Below are 20,676 nucleotides of genomic sequence, written 5' to 3' on the forward strand. Positions count from 1 at the left end.
CCAGATTTTTATAACGCATTAATAACTTTTTATTGTTTCACGCATGAAATCAAGAAAATCTATTAGCAACTCTCTTAATTTCCACGAAAAATGATCCGTTGTGGGCGTTTGGCGCCTGGTTATTTGTTCGTCAATGCGATTGCAACAAAAAAATGCAAGTCGTCGTCAAGGTTCATCGCAACATTGTAAGGACATTGATTTATCGATCGCAGTTCGACAATAAGAAAAATAAGGCAAAAAAAAAATTAAATTAAGAAAAAAAATTCTTGCTTTCGTGACACATAGCCGAAATGCCATCATTTACATTCTTTGAATGCATCATATTTTTGGCAGACAAATTAATTAGGTTGTCGCATAGCAAGATGCTATAAATGGTTTTGACAAGTGTCCAAGTTGCGATCGCGTCTCGCGTGCGTTTGTAGCTCAAGGATCGACATGTAGAGGGCGTCCTTGGCGATCTAGCACTTTATCGAGAAGAAATTAGCGGGAGCTCTAAATTTTTGGCGGTTGTTTTGTGCCCCCAAAATTAATGTTATGCGATGTTTGTGTCATTCAAACAATGGTGTGACACAATTTCGGCGTGAAAAACACCAGACAACGACGGCGCACGTTACAAAAAAAAACTAAAGAGATTAACAGCCAAATATATATTTCACTAATTAAATCTTTTGAAGATTAATTTGTTTGAATGCACAATTAAAGCTAAACTACTTGGCGGCGTTTTTTTCTTCTTTCTCTCGAGTCGATAATAAATGACCTGAATTTCTTTCGCATCATGGCTCAATTTGTTCTAAAAGGCGATTTTTATGCAATAAACAGATTACGTAAAAAATTCTGTTATGACAGGAAAACATTGTTTACTGTTGCCGAGTACCCGAAAGTATGAATCACGCATCCGAAATGCATCCATATGCAAAAAATTAAGAGTTTATTTATTACGAAACACTGAATTTTATATAGTAAATAAATAATAAAATGTTTTTCAGCGGTACCGATACACACACAAACACACAAGCATGGATCAGTGGAAAAGTAGATCAGTTTTTATGGTTTTCGGGAGTGATTGTGTGTGGCAAGTGTTGGCATTAATAAAGTAAGGTCGTTTTATGAGGAGTTTCGGGGACTTTTGAAAAATTTTAATTAAAAAATTTTAGTTAAAAACTATTTTTTTGTTAAAAAAGAGTGAAAAATTATTTTTAAAAAATTTATTGAATTCGAAAATTATCAAAATTGTGTGAAAAAAATTTTAAATCAAAATTATTTTATTAAAATTTTTATTATTTTTAAAATTTAAATGAACAAAAAATAAATAACTTAATTTTATTTAAATTCAAATAATTTTTTTTATATATTTAAATTTCATAAAATTATTTTTTAAATTAGATTTTCTTTTTCAATAAAATTAATTAAAAAAATTTAAATAATTTAAATTTTTAACCTTTGTAACTAAATTATTAAAAAAATTGAGTTAAATTCAATAAAAATCTAAAATTTTAAATAATTTTTTTAAAATAAATATTTTTTTTACAAATTATTTAATAATATTTTTTAATAAAATAAGAGATTTAAATAAAATATTAATTTATTCATAAAAAAAAAATAATTTAAAAAATTAATTATTAATAAATACAAATTAAATTAAATTAAATTATTTTTTTTTAAATTTAATTAATAAAATATTTTCATATTTTTTTAAGAATTTGAATATTTTCTATGAAAAAATTTTACATTTATTTTATAAAATTTTATCTTTAAAAAAAATTATAATTTTTTTTTTAATTTTTTACGTCAAACTATTAAAAATTAAATAAAAATTTACTAAAAAAAATCATAAAGTTTTAAATAAATAATTTTTAAAATTATTAAAAATGAATATTATTTAAAAAAACAAGAAGATTTTAATAAAAAACTCAAATTATTTTTGTTTAGTTTCTAAAAACTTTTTTTTTTTAAGAGACTATCATTAAATTAAAAATATAAATATTTTAAAAATAATTTTAATAAATTTTCTGACAAAAAAAAATTGTGCCAAACTTGTATTTATTAAAAAAACGCGAACAACATTTGTTTATCAATTTCCGCACTGAAAACGAATTTAAATTATTTTTACATCACTTTCAGGGCAAAAAAAAATGTAAAAAAAATCGAAAGCGGTCAACCCGACAAACGAAAAAAAAATACAAACATCAAAAAAAAATCGTTGAACATATTTTTATGTTATTTTCTTTTTTTTTCTAAAAAACTAAATAAAATATCAGCATAGCATAGAATAGATAAAAAAAAGTGTCTGACACCGTCAAATCTTCAATTCTAATTCATGTGTAGGAGTTTTCTTTATCGCTCAAGAGACACACAAATTTTTTCTTCTACTTCTTCAAGAAGAAAAAAAAATAAAAAATTAGAAAAATGGGAAAAGTGCCAAAAAACTACCGGTCAAATACAGCATTAGCGCGACTTAGAGAGGTACAAATAACAAACAAACAAAACAAAAGTGACCGATTGACTGACATACAATTTTTTTGAGTGTCCCGATTTTCGTTCGATTTTTCATCTCGCACGCAAGAAAAAAATGTGACGGAGGCTCGACGTAAAAAATTAGGCCAAAATTTTGCATGCAACATGTCGCTTTGCATTAAAAATGTGTGAATGATGTTTAATATGTAATTTTCAGCCAGACACAAGTAGATGGAAAAAAAATTTTTTTTTTTTTCATTGTGTGGGATGAATTTCGAGTTTCATCATCATCATCCAACGTGCCGCCATGCACGAAAGTGATGTTAAATGACTTGGTTAGCGTGCGGCGGTGGCGAGAAAATTGAAAATTTATTTAGCACCATCTCGTCACATCGTCATTATTATCAAGAGAGCACGATCGGGTTGTTGTGCAGGTGTACGTGTCTTTGCATCTAAATCACTCACAACGAGTAGAGTGACACAAATTTTTAATTTTATGCTTTTTTTGAGGCTTGAAAAAAAAATATTTTATTTAATTTTAATTTATTTTTATATTTTTTCAAAGATTTTTTTAAAAATATTTAAATATTTTGTATTTAATTAAATTTAATTTAATTTTTTTTATTATTTTTTTTAAATTATTTTTTTTAATTATTTATTTAAAAAAAAAATTTAATTTAAATAAAAAATTTATTTTTTTTAATTTTTTTAAAAATAATTATTAATTAATTTTTTTTTAAAATTAATTTAATATTTAATTTAATTTTTTTATTATTTAAAAATTAATTTATTTTATTTTTATTTAATATAATTTTTTTAATTAAATTTTTAATTTATTTAATAATCATTTTTAATAATTTAAATTTAAATTAAATAATTTAAATATATTTTTTTATAATTTTTCTAATTTATTTTTTTTTTTAAATTAATTTTATTATTTTTTTTGACATTTTTTTACAGACTTAAATAAATTCATTTGAATTTTTTTAATATTTTAATTTTTTTTTATTTTATTTTTAATTTAAAATATATTTTTTTTTTAATTTAATAAAAAAAAACTGTTCATCCTATGAATTATTTAAATTTTCCGCTGCTACAAATAATCATCATTTACCGAATTAACTGCTATTCAAAACGCGAACGACGAGCGACGAACGGATGAAAATAATGAATAAAAAAATCTAATCAACATATCTCAAACTATTAATTATTTTTTAGACAAATTTATATTAATTGTATAATGAGCTGTCATGGCGGAAAAAGTCCCTTTCACACATGCAATGACCTCCATCGACACCCGTAAGCTTCGTCAAGGATATTAATAACATCGCAGGAATTTGCCTCCTACGACGAAAAAGACTGAAAATTATTATTTAGCGCCGCTGCCGCCGCCGACGACGACTTGTTAAGCCAAATAAATTTCTTGCACTAATGCCGAAAAATTTTTCTATATTTACATCCAAAATAATATATTTTTGGTTTTGGTGATTCACGAATCTGCCAAACGAATGAAGAACAATTACGTGCAACGGTTATTTTTCGTCATCGTCTTGAGCCGCAGAAAAAAAACACAAATATTTGGACGTTGTATGCAAGAAATGAAGCGAGAAAAACATGAGGGCGGTTGTTTTCTTGAAACACATTTTTTTTGTGGTGCTTCGTCTGTATGTCATTCAAGTAATTATTATCTATAGTTGAGGGTACGTGAAGGAAATGACAAATTTTTGGAGGACGTCTTGCAGTGAAAATGAGGTTTCAGGTAAGAAAATAGTTTAAATAATGATAAATTTTGAATTTTTGATGAGTTTTTTAAAGATTTTTTAAGCTTTCAAGGTAAATTTGTAATTTAAAAAATTTTGCCGCTAGATGGCGTTTTAATAATTCTGAAGTTTTTAAGCTTTTAAATCAGTTTTAAGGAATTATTTTTAAAAATTTTTGATGAAAAATCCCCTATTATGATAAAATTTTAAAGATATCAATGAAAGTCCTCAAATATTACAATTTGAAAAATTTGCCGCTAGATGTCACTTTATTTTTATGTTTAGCTTATTTTGACTAACAATAAAAAATTAAAAGAAAATTAAATAATCAAAATATTAAATTTTAGGACTCAAATTAATAGTTTAACTTAATTTTTTTTTTAAACTGCGGGAAAAAAATTTCTCCGCTAGATGACGTTTTAATAATTCAGAAATTTGTGAGCTTTTAAGTCAGTTTTGAAGATTTATCTTTAAGTTTTTTTGAGAAATTACCAAAAGATATTAAAAAATTTAAATATATCGATATGAAAGTCTTTAAAAATTTCGAATTGAAATTTTTGCCGCCAGATGTCGCTTTATTTTTTTCTTAGTTTATTTTGACGAGCTACAAAGCATAAAATGTAGATTAAATTATACAAAATATGAAATTTTAAGACTTAAATTAAGAGTTTAACATGAAATTTCTATTAAACTGCCGAAAAAAAATTTCTCCGCTAGATGGCACTTTATATTTTTTTTCTTTTCTTTATAACATTTTAGATTTTTTTCAACATTTATTTTTTATTTTTTTTTTAAGATAAAAAATTAGAAACTTTTTTGTTTAAATTTCGTAAATGCGCTTTCATGATTTTTAAACTACTTATTTTTTCATCCATAAATTAGAATAAATGATCGACAAATCCCGTCGACGCGTAAAAAGATGACAATTAAGACAACCAGACAGTGGCAATCGCTCATAGTTAAGAACAATAACGACACAAAAAGAAAAAATCGAGCGATTTATTGTGCCACGCCACAAAACAGAAAAATTTACGCGATGCTCATGATTGACAGCAGAAGGACAGATGAAAAGCCAAGGTGGTAAACTGTAGTTTTGTTTTGCGATGACCATGCATCGCTTTACCTACTAATGATGATGATGTTGTTTTATTATCTTTCTCTTTTTAGTTTTTCATTTTGCCGACAAAAAAAAAGTCGTTTTGAAAACTCGAGGAAAACTGTGTTAATTTCGTTTCTTGCCTTGAGTTGACGATTTAATGATGATGATATTATAAAAAAAAACTTTCTATTTTTTGTTTTTTTGAGGAAATCGTCTCTCGAAATTCAACGAAAAAAAAATCTAAAACTATTTTAATTAGAAGAGAGACAAAAAAATGTCAGATTATTATTAGAAACGATTTTTTATGTCATTTAAATGGCAGAGAACAGCAAGAAACAATGCTTTTGATAAGATTTACGATATCTCGGAACGACGTTAATCGGTGACTAACTGAAGATTTATCTGCCGAAATATTTAATTTTAGACCAAAATTGAAGTCACACGCGCCTCAGTTTTGCGCTAAAAGGATCAAAAGTCAATAAATAAGACGCGAGTTTACTTAAAAAATATGAAAATGACTTTACGACGTGAAAAACATCGCATCAAAATATTTATTTGTTATTTTTCAGAAAATCATCATAATTAATATTAGTAGTTGTAACCTCAATAAAAGCTGTGTCTACACACACGTTCGAGGGACAAACAAACCGAAAATCAACAACAACAACAAGTCAACATAAAACATTTCTAGATCATATTTTATGAGATTTTGTGTTTTGAAGTCTAATCTCCGAACGTCGCCGAGCGTCAAATGTGAAAAAACTCACTTCATTCATTAATATTTCGAGTGAAATACGAGAAAAAAGTGTCTAAAGTGCCATTTTGCGATGTGTAATGGAAAATTACTTGAGAAGTTACTTTTTTCGTGATTTTATTTTCTTTTGACCTAATAATGATAATAAGAATGTCAATCATGGGAGTGTTTGAAGTGAAAAACGCGCGGCGGAAAATCAAGTGGAAATGTGCAATAAAAATAAATAATTAAAAGCGTCGCGTCATAAGTGAGTGTTTTCTAATAACTTCTTGGAATGAAAAAAAGAAGAAGAAGAAAAGAGTTGAAATGCGGAGAAAAATAATAATCGTAAAATTAGAGTGATGACGGATTTATGACAAGCGAGAGATCGCCAAAGATGTTTAGAGGAATAGAAAGTGAAGGAAATTGGTTGAATTTTTGCATTGGGTAAGTCATGAAATAATTTTGACATTTAAAATTTTTTGACAGCTGTCAAATTTTTTATAAATTTTCAATTTTTCTTATTATTATACTAAACTTTTAATATTGAAAACTTAAATTTGAATTCAAATTACAAGAAAAAATTTTTATTTTCAAAATTTTAACTTTCAACATAAAAAAATTAAATTTGACATCTGTCAAAATTGTAAAATTTTTGTAGTTTTATAGCAAAATTTCCAAATTTAAGGAATTTTTAGTAAATTTTATTTCATTTTGACTTTAAAATTGCTCAAAAATGAAAATTTAAACAAACAAATTTATTAAACGTCAAACTGACATCTGTCAAAAATATTTTTAAAATTCATATTTTTCAAAGAACATCCAATTTTAGGTTTTAAAATTTAAAAAAATAATTTTGACAGATCAAAATCTGACAAATGTTACAATTTTTGGTTAAAATCTAACTTTTAAGACAATTTTCTCATGAAAAAAAATATATTGAGTCCTTAACTGTAAAAATTCAAAAATTTTTAAACTTAAAATTTTATTTTAAAATTTTATTTAAAATTTTTTTATTTTAAAATTTTATTTAATTTTTTTTTTATTTTAAAAATTTAAAAATTTTTATTTTAAAATTTTATTTAAAAATTTTTTATTTTAAAATTTTAAAGTGAAACACTCAGAAATTTTAAAATTTTATTTAAAAAAAAATTTTTTTTTTAAAATTTTATTCAAAATTTTTTATTTTAAAATTTTTTTTAAAATTTTAAAATTAATTTTTAAAGTATAAATATTGAAAAAAAAAGTTGTAGAAATAAAAAAAAATAATTTAATTTAATTTAATTAATTTAAGTTTAATTTAAAAAAATAAATTTTGAATTTCTGAGAATTTCAACAATTAAAAAGTTCCTAACATAGATTAAGAATAGAAGATAGATCATTAAAGAATCAAAAATTTTATTCAAAAATTAGAACTCTACCAAAAATTATGTCAAAAAATTCAATCAAATATCAGTTAAAGAGCAAAATTTTTAAAAAAATCTCAAATCATAAAACTGCCGACTACGAGTCTCTCAGAACGAGTAAAAAGTATTTCATCAATGAAAGATTTCATCAAGCACATTCACTCGCAAATTCATAAAAATCATTCAACTATCTCTCTAATGACGGAAATAACATTGAACTATTTGGAACAAGAGATACAACTTGTAAATTTTTATTTTTTGTATCATTCCTAGCTACCCACATTATGAAGAAAAAAAACGAAAAAAATAACACAAAAATATGTAGAACGGTCATTTTTTTGTTTTCTCGTGTCTTTTGTGTTTTTTCCTTTCCATCAACTGACAAAATAATTGTTTTTTAATAAAAGCTGTTTTGACACGTGCTGCGACTACGACTAGTTTTTCTCTTTTGACATTTTATTGTTTTAACCTTCTTCCTCTTTTTTTTTCTTTTCAGCTGCTTTTTTTTCTCTGGAGGAAAAAAACACATAAAATGACAATTATGTGAGCCAATTATTTGTGCGATTGATCAAATAATCAACAACACCATCTATCTCTCTGGCTGGCTGCGAATCATCATCATCATTTCGTCGCATGTCGCGTGGTTAAAATAAATTCAAATATCTGCACACGCATCGAGCGATCGACAAAAGACAAGTGTGCCAAAACTATATTTACGAATGAATTTCATTGAATATTCGGTAAATTTAGTTGTCAAAAAAACCTTAAAGAATTTCTTGATATTTTTTTTTCTGTTTGCTGTTTGCCTCGTCGTACATTTTACGATACACAATTAATAATATTAATGATGATGATTATTTTCATAGCGAACGCGACGTGAATTCAGCTGTCAAGCGGAGTAATTGGGTGCGAATTCTCCGGAAAATTGCGTTGAGATGTTGTTTCACGATTGCTCCAAATTTGGTTCAAGAAAATATTTTTTTGTAAGTTTTATTTTTTTTTTATTTTAAATTTTATTTTTCAGCAAATGAAATAAATTAATCCAAACCAAGCAAAAATAAAAATGTTCCAGAAAATCTGAAAATTTTTAAATTTTCATAAGTCAGTGCTTCAGAACCGAAACTTCTATTGAAACAAACAAAGGCATTTCACCCTTCAACACGAGATCAATCACTTCACAAAAATTTCAAACATTGCCCGATCACCAAAATGCTTCTTCTTCATCGAATGCAGAATAAAGAAACTTGTTTATAATCGCTCAACAACAATTGCGATTGCATCATATGATGCGACGTCGACGTCGATGCTCGAGAATGAGAGATGTTCGCGTCCTAAATTCAAATTTGATCAAAAAGAAAATAAAAACTATGCGTTTCAGCATTTCTATCTGTAGACATATGACACATTTTTATCATCGCTGATAATGTCCAACGCTCGCCGCTGCAATAAATCAAAAATAGCCGATGATCTTGGCAACAATAAGTGATGTAATTTCGTTCTCATTTATGTTGTTGTTGCCTTTTCACCACTCGAGCCACGCAACTAAGCAGTTAGCAGGCAGGCAGGCGGACGATGCTTGAGCTAAAATTGGGATTGGTGTTGATTGAGCAATTGAATGCGGAAATATTTCGCGTATTCGCTGAATGTTATTCAATGAAAAAGAACAACAACAACAACGAAAAAATTGAATTTCTCTAATAAACAATTTTTGATTGTGCGCGAATGAATTTTTCTCGCGTTCGCGGTCACTTAAAGCCTTATTTATGTATTTCTGATGATGATTTTTCGTTCATGAATCACCATCATCCGTCGTATAAATAATGCTAATTTATACGTAAAAACGTGTAGGGCAGCATCATCATGAACATCAACAACATACGCGAGTGCAAACGGCAAAAATATTAATAATAATAAACATTTCACATTTTAAAACCTTACGCGTATGTGAGATGAAGAAAAAATTAATTTTTTTAAAATTAGCGTGAAATTAATTACTTGAGCGTATTTTAAATATTTTTGTTTAATTTTATAATTTTTCTTAATTTTTTAAAAATATTTTTAGAAATTTTTCCAAAAATTTTCATAATTTTATTGTTCCCATTAAAATATTTAAATTTATTTATATTTAATTAATTATTTTAATATTTAAATATTAAATTATATGAAATAAAATTTTAATTAAATTAAATTAATCAAATTAATTTAAATAATTTTTTTTATTAAAATATTAATTTTTTATTGAAATAATAAATTTAAATAAAATAAATTAAAATTTTATTAAATTAATTATAAATTTATTTAAATAATATTAATAATTAAATATTTAAAAATGTTTATTGAATTTAATTTTTTTTAAATTATTTTATTTTATTTTTTTTTTAATTTTTTAAAAATTTTCATATTTTTTTTATTAAATAATTTAAATTTATTTATTTAAATTTAATAATAATAAATTGTATTCAAATTGAAATTAATTAATCAAATAATTTCAAATAAATATTTTTTTTTATTTTATTAAAATAATTATTTTTTATTGTAATAATAAATTTAAAAAAAATTAAATTAAAATTAATTAAATTAATTTATTTAAATAATATTTAATTATTCAGAAGTTTTTATTAAATTTTAATTAATTTTCATAATTTTTTTTTTTCAAAAAATCATTAAATTTTTTACCAAAAAATGTATATCAAACCGACTTCATAAGGTCCATTTAATTTTTATATTTTAATTTTCATAAACGCGGCAAATAAACCATAAGAGTTTAAGTAAATCTTCAAAATTTTCATAATATATGGTGCGCCAAAATGTATGAAAAATAAGATAATGGCAGTTAAAATAATGAGTGACAGGTGGAAAATTTCTGTGTTTTGTCTCACATAATGATATTTGTGTGCTCACGTTGTCGTCATTTTGCCCGTTTCGTTCATATGCTCGACGCAAATAATAATAATAATAATTTTTAAGTGTTGAATTAATAAAGCAGATAACAATGTTTTACATTCTTATGTCAGCACCGCCGCCGCCGCTCAACGAAATTGTCATTTTGCCTTTTAAATTTTTACTTTTTCAACATTTTTTTTTTTTTCGTACACAAAGTGTGGATTTATGAATCAAGACGAAAATGTTAGAGAGTAAAAGACGTTTTTCTGACATAAATTTCGTCTGTGAAATTATTTTTCTCAAATGAAACGAAGAAAAAATTAATAGAATGTGTTTTTGAATCAATTTTTCGTTGCTGCAATGAGTGGACATTCTCTCGCTTCTCAAGCAAGCAAGCAAAAAAAAAAATGTCGAAAAAATTGCTTAATCCAAAAATAAAGTTGACATTAAATTTATGTGCTTTGAAAGTGTGTAAAAATAAAAGTTTGTTTTGCTTTTCAGTTTTTTTTTTTGCCGATTTATATTATTTACTTTATTTATTAGTTAGAAAATTCGTGAATTTTTTCTTCGCTTGTGCTAACCTTCTGTTACCGGCACGATATCATTATTATCATTAAAAAATCATGATAAAAATTCCTCCGCAATTTTTTTTTTTTTGGCAAAGTTTCAGTTCGACGTCGCTACGAGACCAATTAATTTTATCAGAATTTGTATTTTTTTTCGAATAAAAAAATGGCAAATTTGTCAAAGACAAATCTTTCACGTGGAAAGCAAATGGAAATAAAAAAAAAGACAATGACTCGGAAGATGAAGCAGTTCTGTGCAATAATCTTCTATTGAGATAAGTTAGAGGGGAATTGGTCGAGTCATCGGGAAATTAAGTTCATTGAGGTGAGTCATTTGTTTTGGAAAGTAATTTCCGAGTAGCAATAATTGAATGAAGATCATGAATTAGGAGTTTTGATCCTTATTATTACAAGACTTTAAGCGTATTTTTAAAAAAATTATTTTTTAAACATTTTTTTGACAGTTAAGGGAACAAATTTTGAAAATGTCAATTCAAAAAATTTCCGTTAAAACGAAAAAAATTTTTTTTTTTAATTTTTCAATTAATAATTATTCAAAAGTCCCTCAGACAACTTGAAAATGCGTGAAAAACTCGTGAAATTATTTCCTGACATGCAAGAAAATATTCATTTTCCTGCCAAACACGAAGCCATAAAAACTTTTATGGTCAATAAATGTCTCCAAAATATCGTCGCAAATGCCTTTTCTTTTAATATTTTCTGACAATCTTAAATGTTCCAACATAAATTAGCGTTCATCGCTCGTCACTTTTTGTCGTTGTTAAATTTCGATAACAATGGCCGACACCGACACAAGGAAATTTCAATTAAAAAAAAGTGTATAATTTAAAACATTTTTCCATGTCAGACTGATTCATTCCAGCTCTGTGTCTTTTTTGTCTTGAATGTTGCTATAAACAACACATTTCATTTCATGATCCCATAATTTCTTTTCAGTTCATTTTTTTCTGTTGTTTTTTTTTTCGCAATCGCAAAAGAAAATGTCATTTTAATGCACTGCCTACACATCCAGACATAGTAGATTATATTATATTGCACACATATTTTGTGTTTGCTTCTTGCATCGCAACAGGCAAACGGGCGCGCGCAACAAGTAAATGAGCTTGAGTTGATGTTGGATGAAAATGATGCTGCTGCTGCATTTTTTTGTTGTTTTTTATTTCTCATCAGAGTGCAGTTGTAGTAAAATTTAATAATAATAAGAAGAGATGAACAACAAGTTGCCAAGTCAAAACATTTTTCGCACATAAACAGATCAGGTGTGGAACGTGATGAGGGCTAATTTTGAAGAGTTTGAGTTTTCTTAAGCTCATAATCTTATTTTCAGCTCATATTTTTCTTTTGAGAAATTTTTACTTTTTGAAAGCTTCAAAATCTATCAGAATTTCGATCTTGAATTTCTTCTTCAGTAATTCCATATCTTAGTCAGTATTTTACCTTAAGTTGATAGATTCAAGTATCTTTCAGCTTTTTCGACATTTTTCGCAATTTTGTTTAGTATTATTGTCAAAATTCCTATTTTGCAAAAATACTTAGATTCGAATGTAAAATGTTGTTTTTGATCATCAAGAAAATTTTTTTGAACTAAAATTTTAAGAACGGGTCTGTCAGTCTTGTATTTATTCTTCAGTAATGCCGTGAAATCCTCTTAGATAATATCAATATGGCTTTTTCAGGCTCATCTTATGGTATTGTTCTTAAACTTCTTCCAATATTTGTATTTAAATTTTTTGAACAAATTTTTTCGATATTCTTGTGCTATTAAAATTTTGGTTTTGATCATCAAGGAAATTTTTTTGAACTGAACATTTAGACTTGTATTTCTCCTTCAGTAATGCCTTGAAATCCTCTTAGATTTTTTCAAGTTGTTTTCAAGACTTGTTCTAAAAATTCTTTCATTATTTGTTTTGAATTTTCTAAACAAAATCCGATGATTTTAAATTGTGAAAATTTTGGTTTTGATCATCAAGAAAAATTTTCTGAATTTAAAGGCCTGTCCTTTTTAAAAAATTTAAACCTCCATCTCTGTCACACACACTAAATAATAATAAAAAAGTGGAAATGATGTTATGAAATGATATGTGTCGCATTATTATTGTTACGATCGAAAAACGACACATCAAGGGACAAGCATTGCGCGAATTCCATGAACAACGACATGAAAAACAGATAATCAGTAGTAGCTTACCATCACAACATTTGCAGCGTTTAGCAAGTGGTTCACCAGAATCAGTGCTGACTGGCATGTTCTAATCGAGACGAACTGTACTACATACAAGCACCTTAAATTGCACCCGACAGCAACGTCCTCTCCATGCATCGACTTTGAACCTTTGTTTTTTTTTTGGTAATTTTCAAATTTTTCCTTCTACGTTTTTTTCCTTTCTCTTCAATTTAATTCACGAAGCATTAGTTTTGATTACATTTTCATGATCAATCAATCGATCGACGCAAGGTCTCACGTTTTATATAAATATTTTGTTTTAATGTGTAAAATTTGTAATTTTCCGAAATCCGAATTACGTCAGTATATAATGACCACTGGTTGCACCGAAAAAAAAAATTATTTCAATGAATGAAAAATGTGTGCCTTTTAATTGTATTTAGCGTGTGAATGAATGAAAATTATTATTGCACACACATTATTCAGTGTTTGAATTAAAATTCCTTTTGTTTATAATAGCGCAGATTTTCTCTATAATAATAATTATTTTTTTAACTGCCTTTCAATTCATTACATTTATATACTCTCTTTTTTATTTATAATATAAATAACATTAAAAAATATGGTGGTTGGTGTCTGGATAGTTTTTTTTTCTATTCTTTTTTACGTATATTTTCTGCTATTTTTTTGATTTTTTGGAATGAATTTAATAAATTTTAATTTTTTTTTAATTTTTCAGTTTTTCACTTTTATCACTTTTAACAAAATAATCAACAGCACTTTGGTACCAACATCATAGAGCAGCAAGCAGTGACAAAACCCATTCTTATGGTAAGTTTTTTCTTTATTATTGCTTTACTTATGGAATTGTCGCGACACGTTCTTTCGGGGTTCCTTTTCCCTAATTACTGATCGACACCGCGATTTGTGTTTGAGATCATGCTGAAGAGAAAATTTCTCATTTTCCGGTGAGAAAATTTTCCCATGTGTTTGTATGAGTGAGTGAAAAAGTCAACAAGTGATTTTTCTCTCAGTTTTTGGGCGATCGACAAGTGTCATCAGTACCACACCTTGAAGGATCTTTCATGCTTTTGAAGATCTATGTTTTGAGGTTTATAGATTTTTGAGGTTATGTTTAGTTCCAAAAAAGGATTTTTGATTGGAAATGAAGGAAATTTCAGTACAAAATGAGGAATCGAAGAAAATGCCATGAGACGATCTCCCACATAATTTCTCTGATGATCGAGAGCAGCATATGAGAGAATATAAACAAAAGACGATTTTTGCTCAGTTTCATAGGTATCCGCTGTGAGAATGATGTTAGAGAAAATTCACACATGTTCCTGTTAATCAGATTTATCAAAGTAGTGATTCTGTATGTTTTGTAGAGATCTATAGATGTAGGTTTGCGTAGATTTTATTTTTAGTTACTGACTCAGATTTTCATATATTTTTTTTTTGTTTTTCTTTTCAGTCGTTCTGTTTGTTTGTTGTACGCAGTGGATGATCTGCTGCTTGTAGAGATGAATTGAAAAGCAACCGCATTAGCAAACGTTTTGTCACGTCGTCGTAGTTGTTGTTGTTGTTATTATTTGTGTGTAAAGGCGTTAGAACAGAGACGGGAAAATTGAGCCCTTCAACTTTTTTCATTCCAAATTTCAGTTTTTGTGAAATTTTGAATTTTTTGAAATAAGGTTTTTCTCCAAAGGGCTGAAAGAAACTTTTAGTTAAGGTCTAATAATTAAGGTTAAAAGTAAGATCAATTTGAAAATTTTCAGTTTTGAAGCATTTTGAGCCTTAAAGTTCTTCAAAAACTGAAATTTCACTAAAATCTTAAATCGAGATCTCAAAATTTTGATCTGAAGCTCTGAAAAAATTTCCTCTGAGCTCAAAAGTTTCAAACTACAGTCACATCCCGATAAGATTTCGTCACATTTCCGATGTTAGATGCATCAACTGCGTTATTTCATCTCGCACTTGCGATACACGTCGTACACATGACATACACGCACCCAGACACACGAATATTACGAAATATTTTTTTACTACAACAAAGTTTTTTTTATGTGTTCTGCCTGCTTCATCACATCATCTCATCATCATCATCTGTTTTGTTTGTCGAAAGAAGAAGAAGAAGAAACGTCTGTTTGTTGCAAAGCTGTGTGTCTTCGAAAAAAGTTTCATTTTTCTCTAAGATATTACTATTATTATTATTATTAGAGCAACATAGACACATACACCGACACACCGCAGACTCGCAGCTAGTTACAAAAAAAAAATATTCATTAATGATGCGCTTTAAATGCGAGCTATTTTTAATTTGAACAGCACACTAACTTTTTTTTTGCTGTAAAATAAATAATAATAACAAAATGAATCAAATCTTCGTCGTCGTTCGCATGAATGCTATTGGACTATACATCGATACAGCGAGATTCGAATTAGAATTTGCCAAATTTTAGCATTAAACATGAATTTCATGCGTTTTTCATCTTTTCAGTCAATCACTTTTCTCGTAAATCACTTGGGATGCTCGCTGTAGTCCGACAAAAGTGTAAACTTTTCTGGAAAATCCCATTAATAAAGAATCCGCAGTGAACTCATTCACTTTATCGCACAAAAAAATTACGTAGCGAATTGCAGCTGCTGGCTTATTAGATGCAAAAAGGGTACTTACCGCATTCAAAAAGGTAAATCCGCTTGTGAAATACTGTTTAACACTTTTTACACGTAAATTTTTCGCACTTTTTCTATGTATTTTTGTAAGAATTTTCGGTGAACTTTACTTTATTTATTTCATTTATTTTTATTTGATTTCGATTCACTTGACGTTTACGAATGTCACGAAGAGAGGCATGAAAGTGATAAGTTAGTTCTTATTTTCGCCGCTTAAAATACCGAAGCGCTGTTTGTAATGAAAATAACGCCATCTCTTGAGGAAAATTATTTTTTTGCAATGGGATTGTTTGGTTTTGGAGAATTGCGCAATGGGAAAATCTCGCGCTAAAATGATGATCGGGTGACCTAATGTTAAAAAATTTTCATAATGTTTAAGAATTTGTTGAGAAGAAAATTTTTGATTTCAAAAATTAAGAAAATTTTGTTTGAAATTACAAATGAAACTTATTAAAATTCAGTTTCAGAATAATTCAAGGTTTAAAAGATAGTTTTGAATGGTATGGTCACCGTACATTTCTCGGAATCGGTTTGTTTACCGATTTGGCTTTTTACTATGAATCGGTTTGTGTAGCAGAGCGTCATTCACATGTCACAAACGAAATCAAAATAATAAATTTTCGACGTAATAATGCGATTACGGTAAAATTCTGATAAAAAATCTCGTCAAAACCGAGGAAAAATACGTGAAACGTGTAAATATTCGCAAAAACTAAGCATTACGCGTGTTAAAAGTGTCTCAAGTGCCCGAAAAACGACAAAAATTGACGAAAATAGGTGCCACTGAAAAAACGTGTTAAGCAAAAACATTGATATTGTGTATTTATATATTGTGGCAAAAGCAAAACAAATAGATAAAGGGCCGTTTTGCCAGACATTTTGTGTCGCAAAGTGAATGCATGGTGCCAAATTGCGCACAAAAGTGCAGGAAAAAGGACAAAAGTAGGCAAAAAGTGAAATATTACGCCAAAAAAATCCCCGAGAAACGAGTCGAAAATTCCAAGTGACTCACTTGCAAAACACGACGTATATTATGAATGAATTGGGAATTCCAATGAAATATTTTTGTGTTTGAGTGTCAAAGTTCGATCCTATTTTGAGATGTAAACGCATCTTGTCGCGCAAAAAGACTCGAATACGAGGAAAATCCTTGAACAGAAAAACATAGTAGCAGTGATAGGATAAAAGTTGTTGTTGAAAAAATAATTGAGACGTAAAAAGCAGAAACCAGAGAAACCTAATACAATATACATACGCGCAGTGTGTCGCCGTAGAGTGCTACAGAAGTGAATACAGTGATATCAGTTACAAGTATATAATAGTAAATACGTCGTCGCGTACTTGAAGAAATAGTAATTTACGCAGTTACGACACGAGTGCATAAAACCCCCACACAACGCTACACACAAACGCTGCATACCTTTATCCGTTGATACGTTGCTCGTGTTTGGAAGAGTTGAATGCATATAATTCATTCACCAGTTGTTTTATTATTATTATTTACAACGACGCAAAAAATATGAGTAAATGATAAGTGAGATAGTAGTACGAAATTGGCCGAAAGAACGACGTAGAAGAAGCGAGGAGTACGAAAATGAGCAATTCAAAGAACTTTGAAGCAACGGCGCCCGCCAAAGAAACCGTGGAGATCGTCAAAGAGGGATGGATACACAAGCGCGGCGAACATATCAAAACGTGGCGCCCGCGCTATTTTGTCCTCAAAACAGACGGAAGTCTCGTGGGATACAAAGTCAAGCCAGACGACACAGAAACGACGGAACGTTGTAACAACTTCACGGTGCGCGGATGTCAGATTATCACGCGAAATGAACCGCGACCTTATACCTTTCTAATACGCGGACTGCAATCGAATACGACAATTGAACGGATGTTTTGCCTGGAAGCCGAAGAGGATCGCATCAAATGGGTCGAAGCAATCAAGTAAGAAATTTTTTCCGTTACTTTCGAGAAAGATCTTTAACGATTCTTTTCTTCCTTTCAGTAATGTCGCCAACAAATTAAACGAAGCCGAAATGCTAGCGGTACAATCGTTAGATGCTGATGTCGAGGTAGCTGCCATTGCCGAAGACGAGCTGCTGGATCAGAAGTTTTCGTTGCAAGGCACTTCCTCGAACAGCGGAAGACGAAAAGTTACCTTCGAGAATTTCGAGTTCTTGAAGGTGCTTGGTAAGGGAAACAATGGAAAAGTTGTCCTGTGTCGCGAAAAAACCAAAGGTCAACTATATGCCATCAAGATACTGAAGAAGGAGAATATCATCCAGCACAAGGATATTAAACAGATAATGGCTGAGAACAGAGTATTAAGAAATTGTAATTTACATCCATTCCTTATCGTGAGTATTTTCTGTGGAATTTCATGTTATTGTGAAATCTAAATTTTTGTTTATTATTTATTTTTAGTCACTCAAATACGCCTTTCAAACTGCCGATCGTCTCTGTTTTGTGATGCAATATGTCAACGGAGGTGAACTTTATTTCCATTTGAAACGTGAACGTCAATTCTCGGAGGAGCGAACGCGTTTCTATGGCGCCGAAATTGTCTCAGCGCTCGGGTATTTGCACGCACACGGCGTCATCCATCGTGATTTGAAACTTGAAAATTTGCTGCTCGACAAAGATGGACACATCAAAGTAGCGGATTTCGGTTGCTGCAAAGAGGGTCTCACGTATAACGGCACAACAAACACCTTTTGCGGCACTCCGGAATACTTGGCGCCCGAAATTGTCGAAGACAACGATTACGGGCGCGGAGTTGATTGGTGGGCAACGGGCGTGATACTGTACGAAATGATGATCGGTAGACCGCCATTCCTCAATGAAAACCAAAAGATCCTATTTGAACAGATTGAGAAGGAAAAAGTGCGATTCCGTCGCTCGATTTCCATCGAAGCGGAAAGTCTTCTCAGCGGCTTGCTGGAAAAATCGCCAAGCAGGCGACTCGGATGTGGACCCGACGATCACAAAGAGATACAACGGCACAAATTCTTCGCATCGATAGACTGGAATAATCTCCTTAAAATGACACCGCCATTCAAGCCTCAGGTTACGTCAGACACAGATACGCGATATTTTGACTCTCAATTTACGGGAGAAAGTGTCGAGTTGACGCCTCCAGATCCAACTGCCCCATTAGCCATTATCGACGACAAGCGTTTTTCGCAATTTAGTTACCAAGATTTGTCGTCGACCGTCGAAAATCACTCGTACTTGAGTGGTGTGAATCCCTTTTACAGCAGGCTACAGTAAAATAGACTTTTTACGTTAACATTTTTTGTTTCCTGATATTTTATTATATTACATGAAAGTTCCTCAATTTATTCTCTCAACAAGAAATTACTCTTTGTAAAAACTAAACGAGTAGCAAATCGATATCGAAATGAAAAAAAAATCGTTGATCAATCGCCAGGGGCGAACAATGATGATAAAAACACACACAGTATACTAAATTAGTACTAATAGACTAAATTAACGCGTTTCCTTTAATTTTTAATTAATTATATTTTACATTAATTATATTATATACAAACTTATATAACAACGGTGCTCATTAGCTTAATTTTATAAACAAAATATTATTCATGTAAGAAACTCTAAATATGTAATTCTTAGATTAATTTAAACAAAAAATATTTTATGTAAATTATTATCTAGAATAATTTTTAAGTTAATATCCGGATCATGCAATGATCGTTGGCTTTATTTTATGTAATTTTAGTGAAATTATTGACACTGGGTATGCTTTTTACAGCAGTTTTAGACTTGTAGTTGAAATTTAGTTGTAATTTTATCATATAAATTAATTTATTTTTGATGAATATTTAAAACAATTCTACCTATATACAAGAAAGAAAAACTTTTTGAACAAAATAATCTCCTCTGGATTCATTCATAAATTATGAAGAATAGTATTAAATGACATATTTAAGCACATTCCTCAACAACATATATTATTTTCATCCAAAATATTAATTTTTATTTTATTTTCTCATTAATCAATTAATTATTTATTATTATTTTATTTTATTTTATTATACAAAAAAATATTCTTATTTAATTTATACATCATCCTCATCATATATAATTTTATTTTATCATTATTATATTATTATTATTTATACAACGTACTCACCCTTTCTTTTTTCCGGGAAATATAAAAAATAGAAAGAAACAAGTAGCTTGCTTTTATATTACAAAACATAAAAAAAATATCTGCTCAGAACAATCTGAAACAGAAAAATATAATGCAAATAGTTTATAAACAAAATATGATTAAAATATTATATTAATATACAATACAAGAAAACACCCCAAAAAACATTTGAGAAAAAGCTGAAAGAATGGAATTTGAAAAAAAAAGAAAAAAATGTACATAGCAATGTTATGAAGAAAAACAGTTAATAAGAAAAGTTAAGAAGAAACGGACTAATTGATACATACAAAAAATTGAATAAAACGATTTCAAAAATATCAAGTTGTTTCATTTACTTGTAGGAAATACTTGTACAAGTTACTTACCCAAGCAAACATGTTAAAAGTGAAAACTCAAACCCCAAACAAAAATATAGATTACAGTAAAAACAATATTTCTTTTGATTTTATTCATCATTATCTTATTATTTTCAACTTCAATAAATAATAATTTTTTAAACCAGTAATTCCTTTTTTTTATTTTATTACTTTATAAAATCCTTTTTTCCTTACATTTTATTATTTATTATCATTCTTGTATTTGTTTCAATTTATTTTCAAACAGTTCCTTCTGTTCCCAATATATATATATTTTATTAATAATATTATTATTATTCAACAAAAATAATTTTAAGCGGATTTGGTCTCTTTTGGATATTCATTATTATTATTAACATTTAAAGCAAATTTTTGGTAATTTTTTGG

At 28.4% G+C, this 20,676-nt stretch overlaps 1 protein-coding gene across 1 annotated transcript; it reads left to right on the forward strand.

The window, feature by feature from the left end:
• The first annotated feature begins 16,360 nt into the window (after window positions 1–16,360).
• LOC134829472 (RAC serine/threonine-protein kinase-like) lies at window positions 16,361–19,452 on the forward strand. Its single transcript, XM_063842548.1, has 3 exons — window positions 16,361–17,703; window positions 17,765–18,116; window positions 18,184–19,452. The coding sequence occupies exons 1-3, from the start codon at window positions 17,357–17,359 to the stop codon at window positions 19,027–19,029; spliced, it is 1,545 nt and encodes a 514-aa protein (XP_063698618.1). The 5' UTR covers window positions 16,361–17,356; the 3' UTR covers window positions 19,030–19,452.
• Window positions 19,453–20,676: the final 1,224 nt, after the last annotated feature.

The sequence above is a fragment of the Culicoides brevitarsis genome, chromosome 2 (assembly GCF_036172545.1).
Source record: "Culicoides brevitarsis isolate CSIRO-B50_1 chromosome 2, AGI_CSIRO_Cbre_v1, whole genome shotgun sequence".
Classification (NCBI taxonomy): domain Eukaryota; kingdom Metazoa; phylum Arthropoda; class Insecta; order Diptera; family Ceratopogonidae; genus Culicoides; species Culicoides brevitarsis.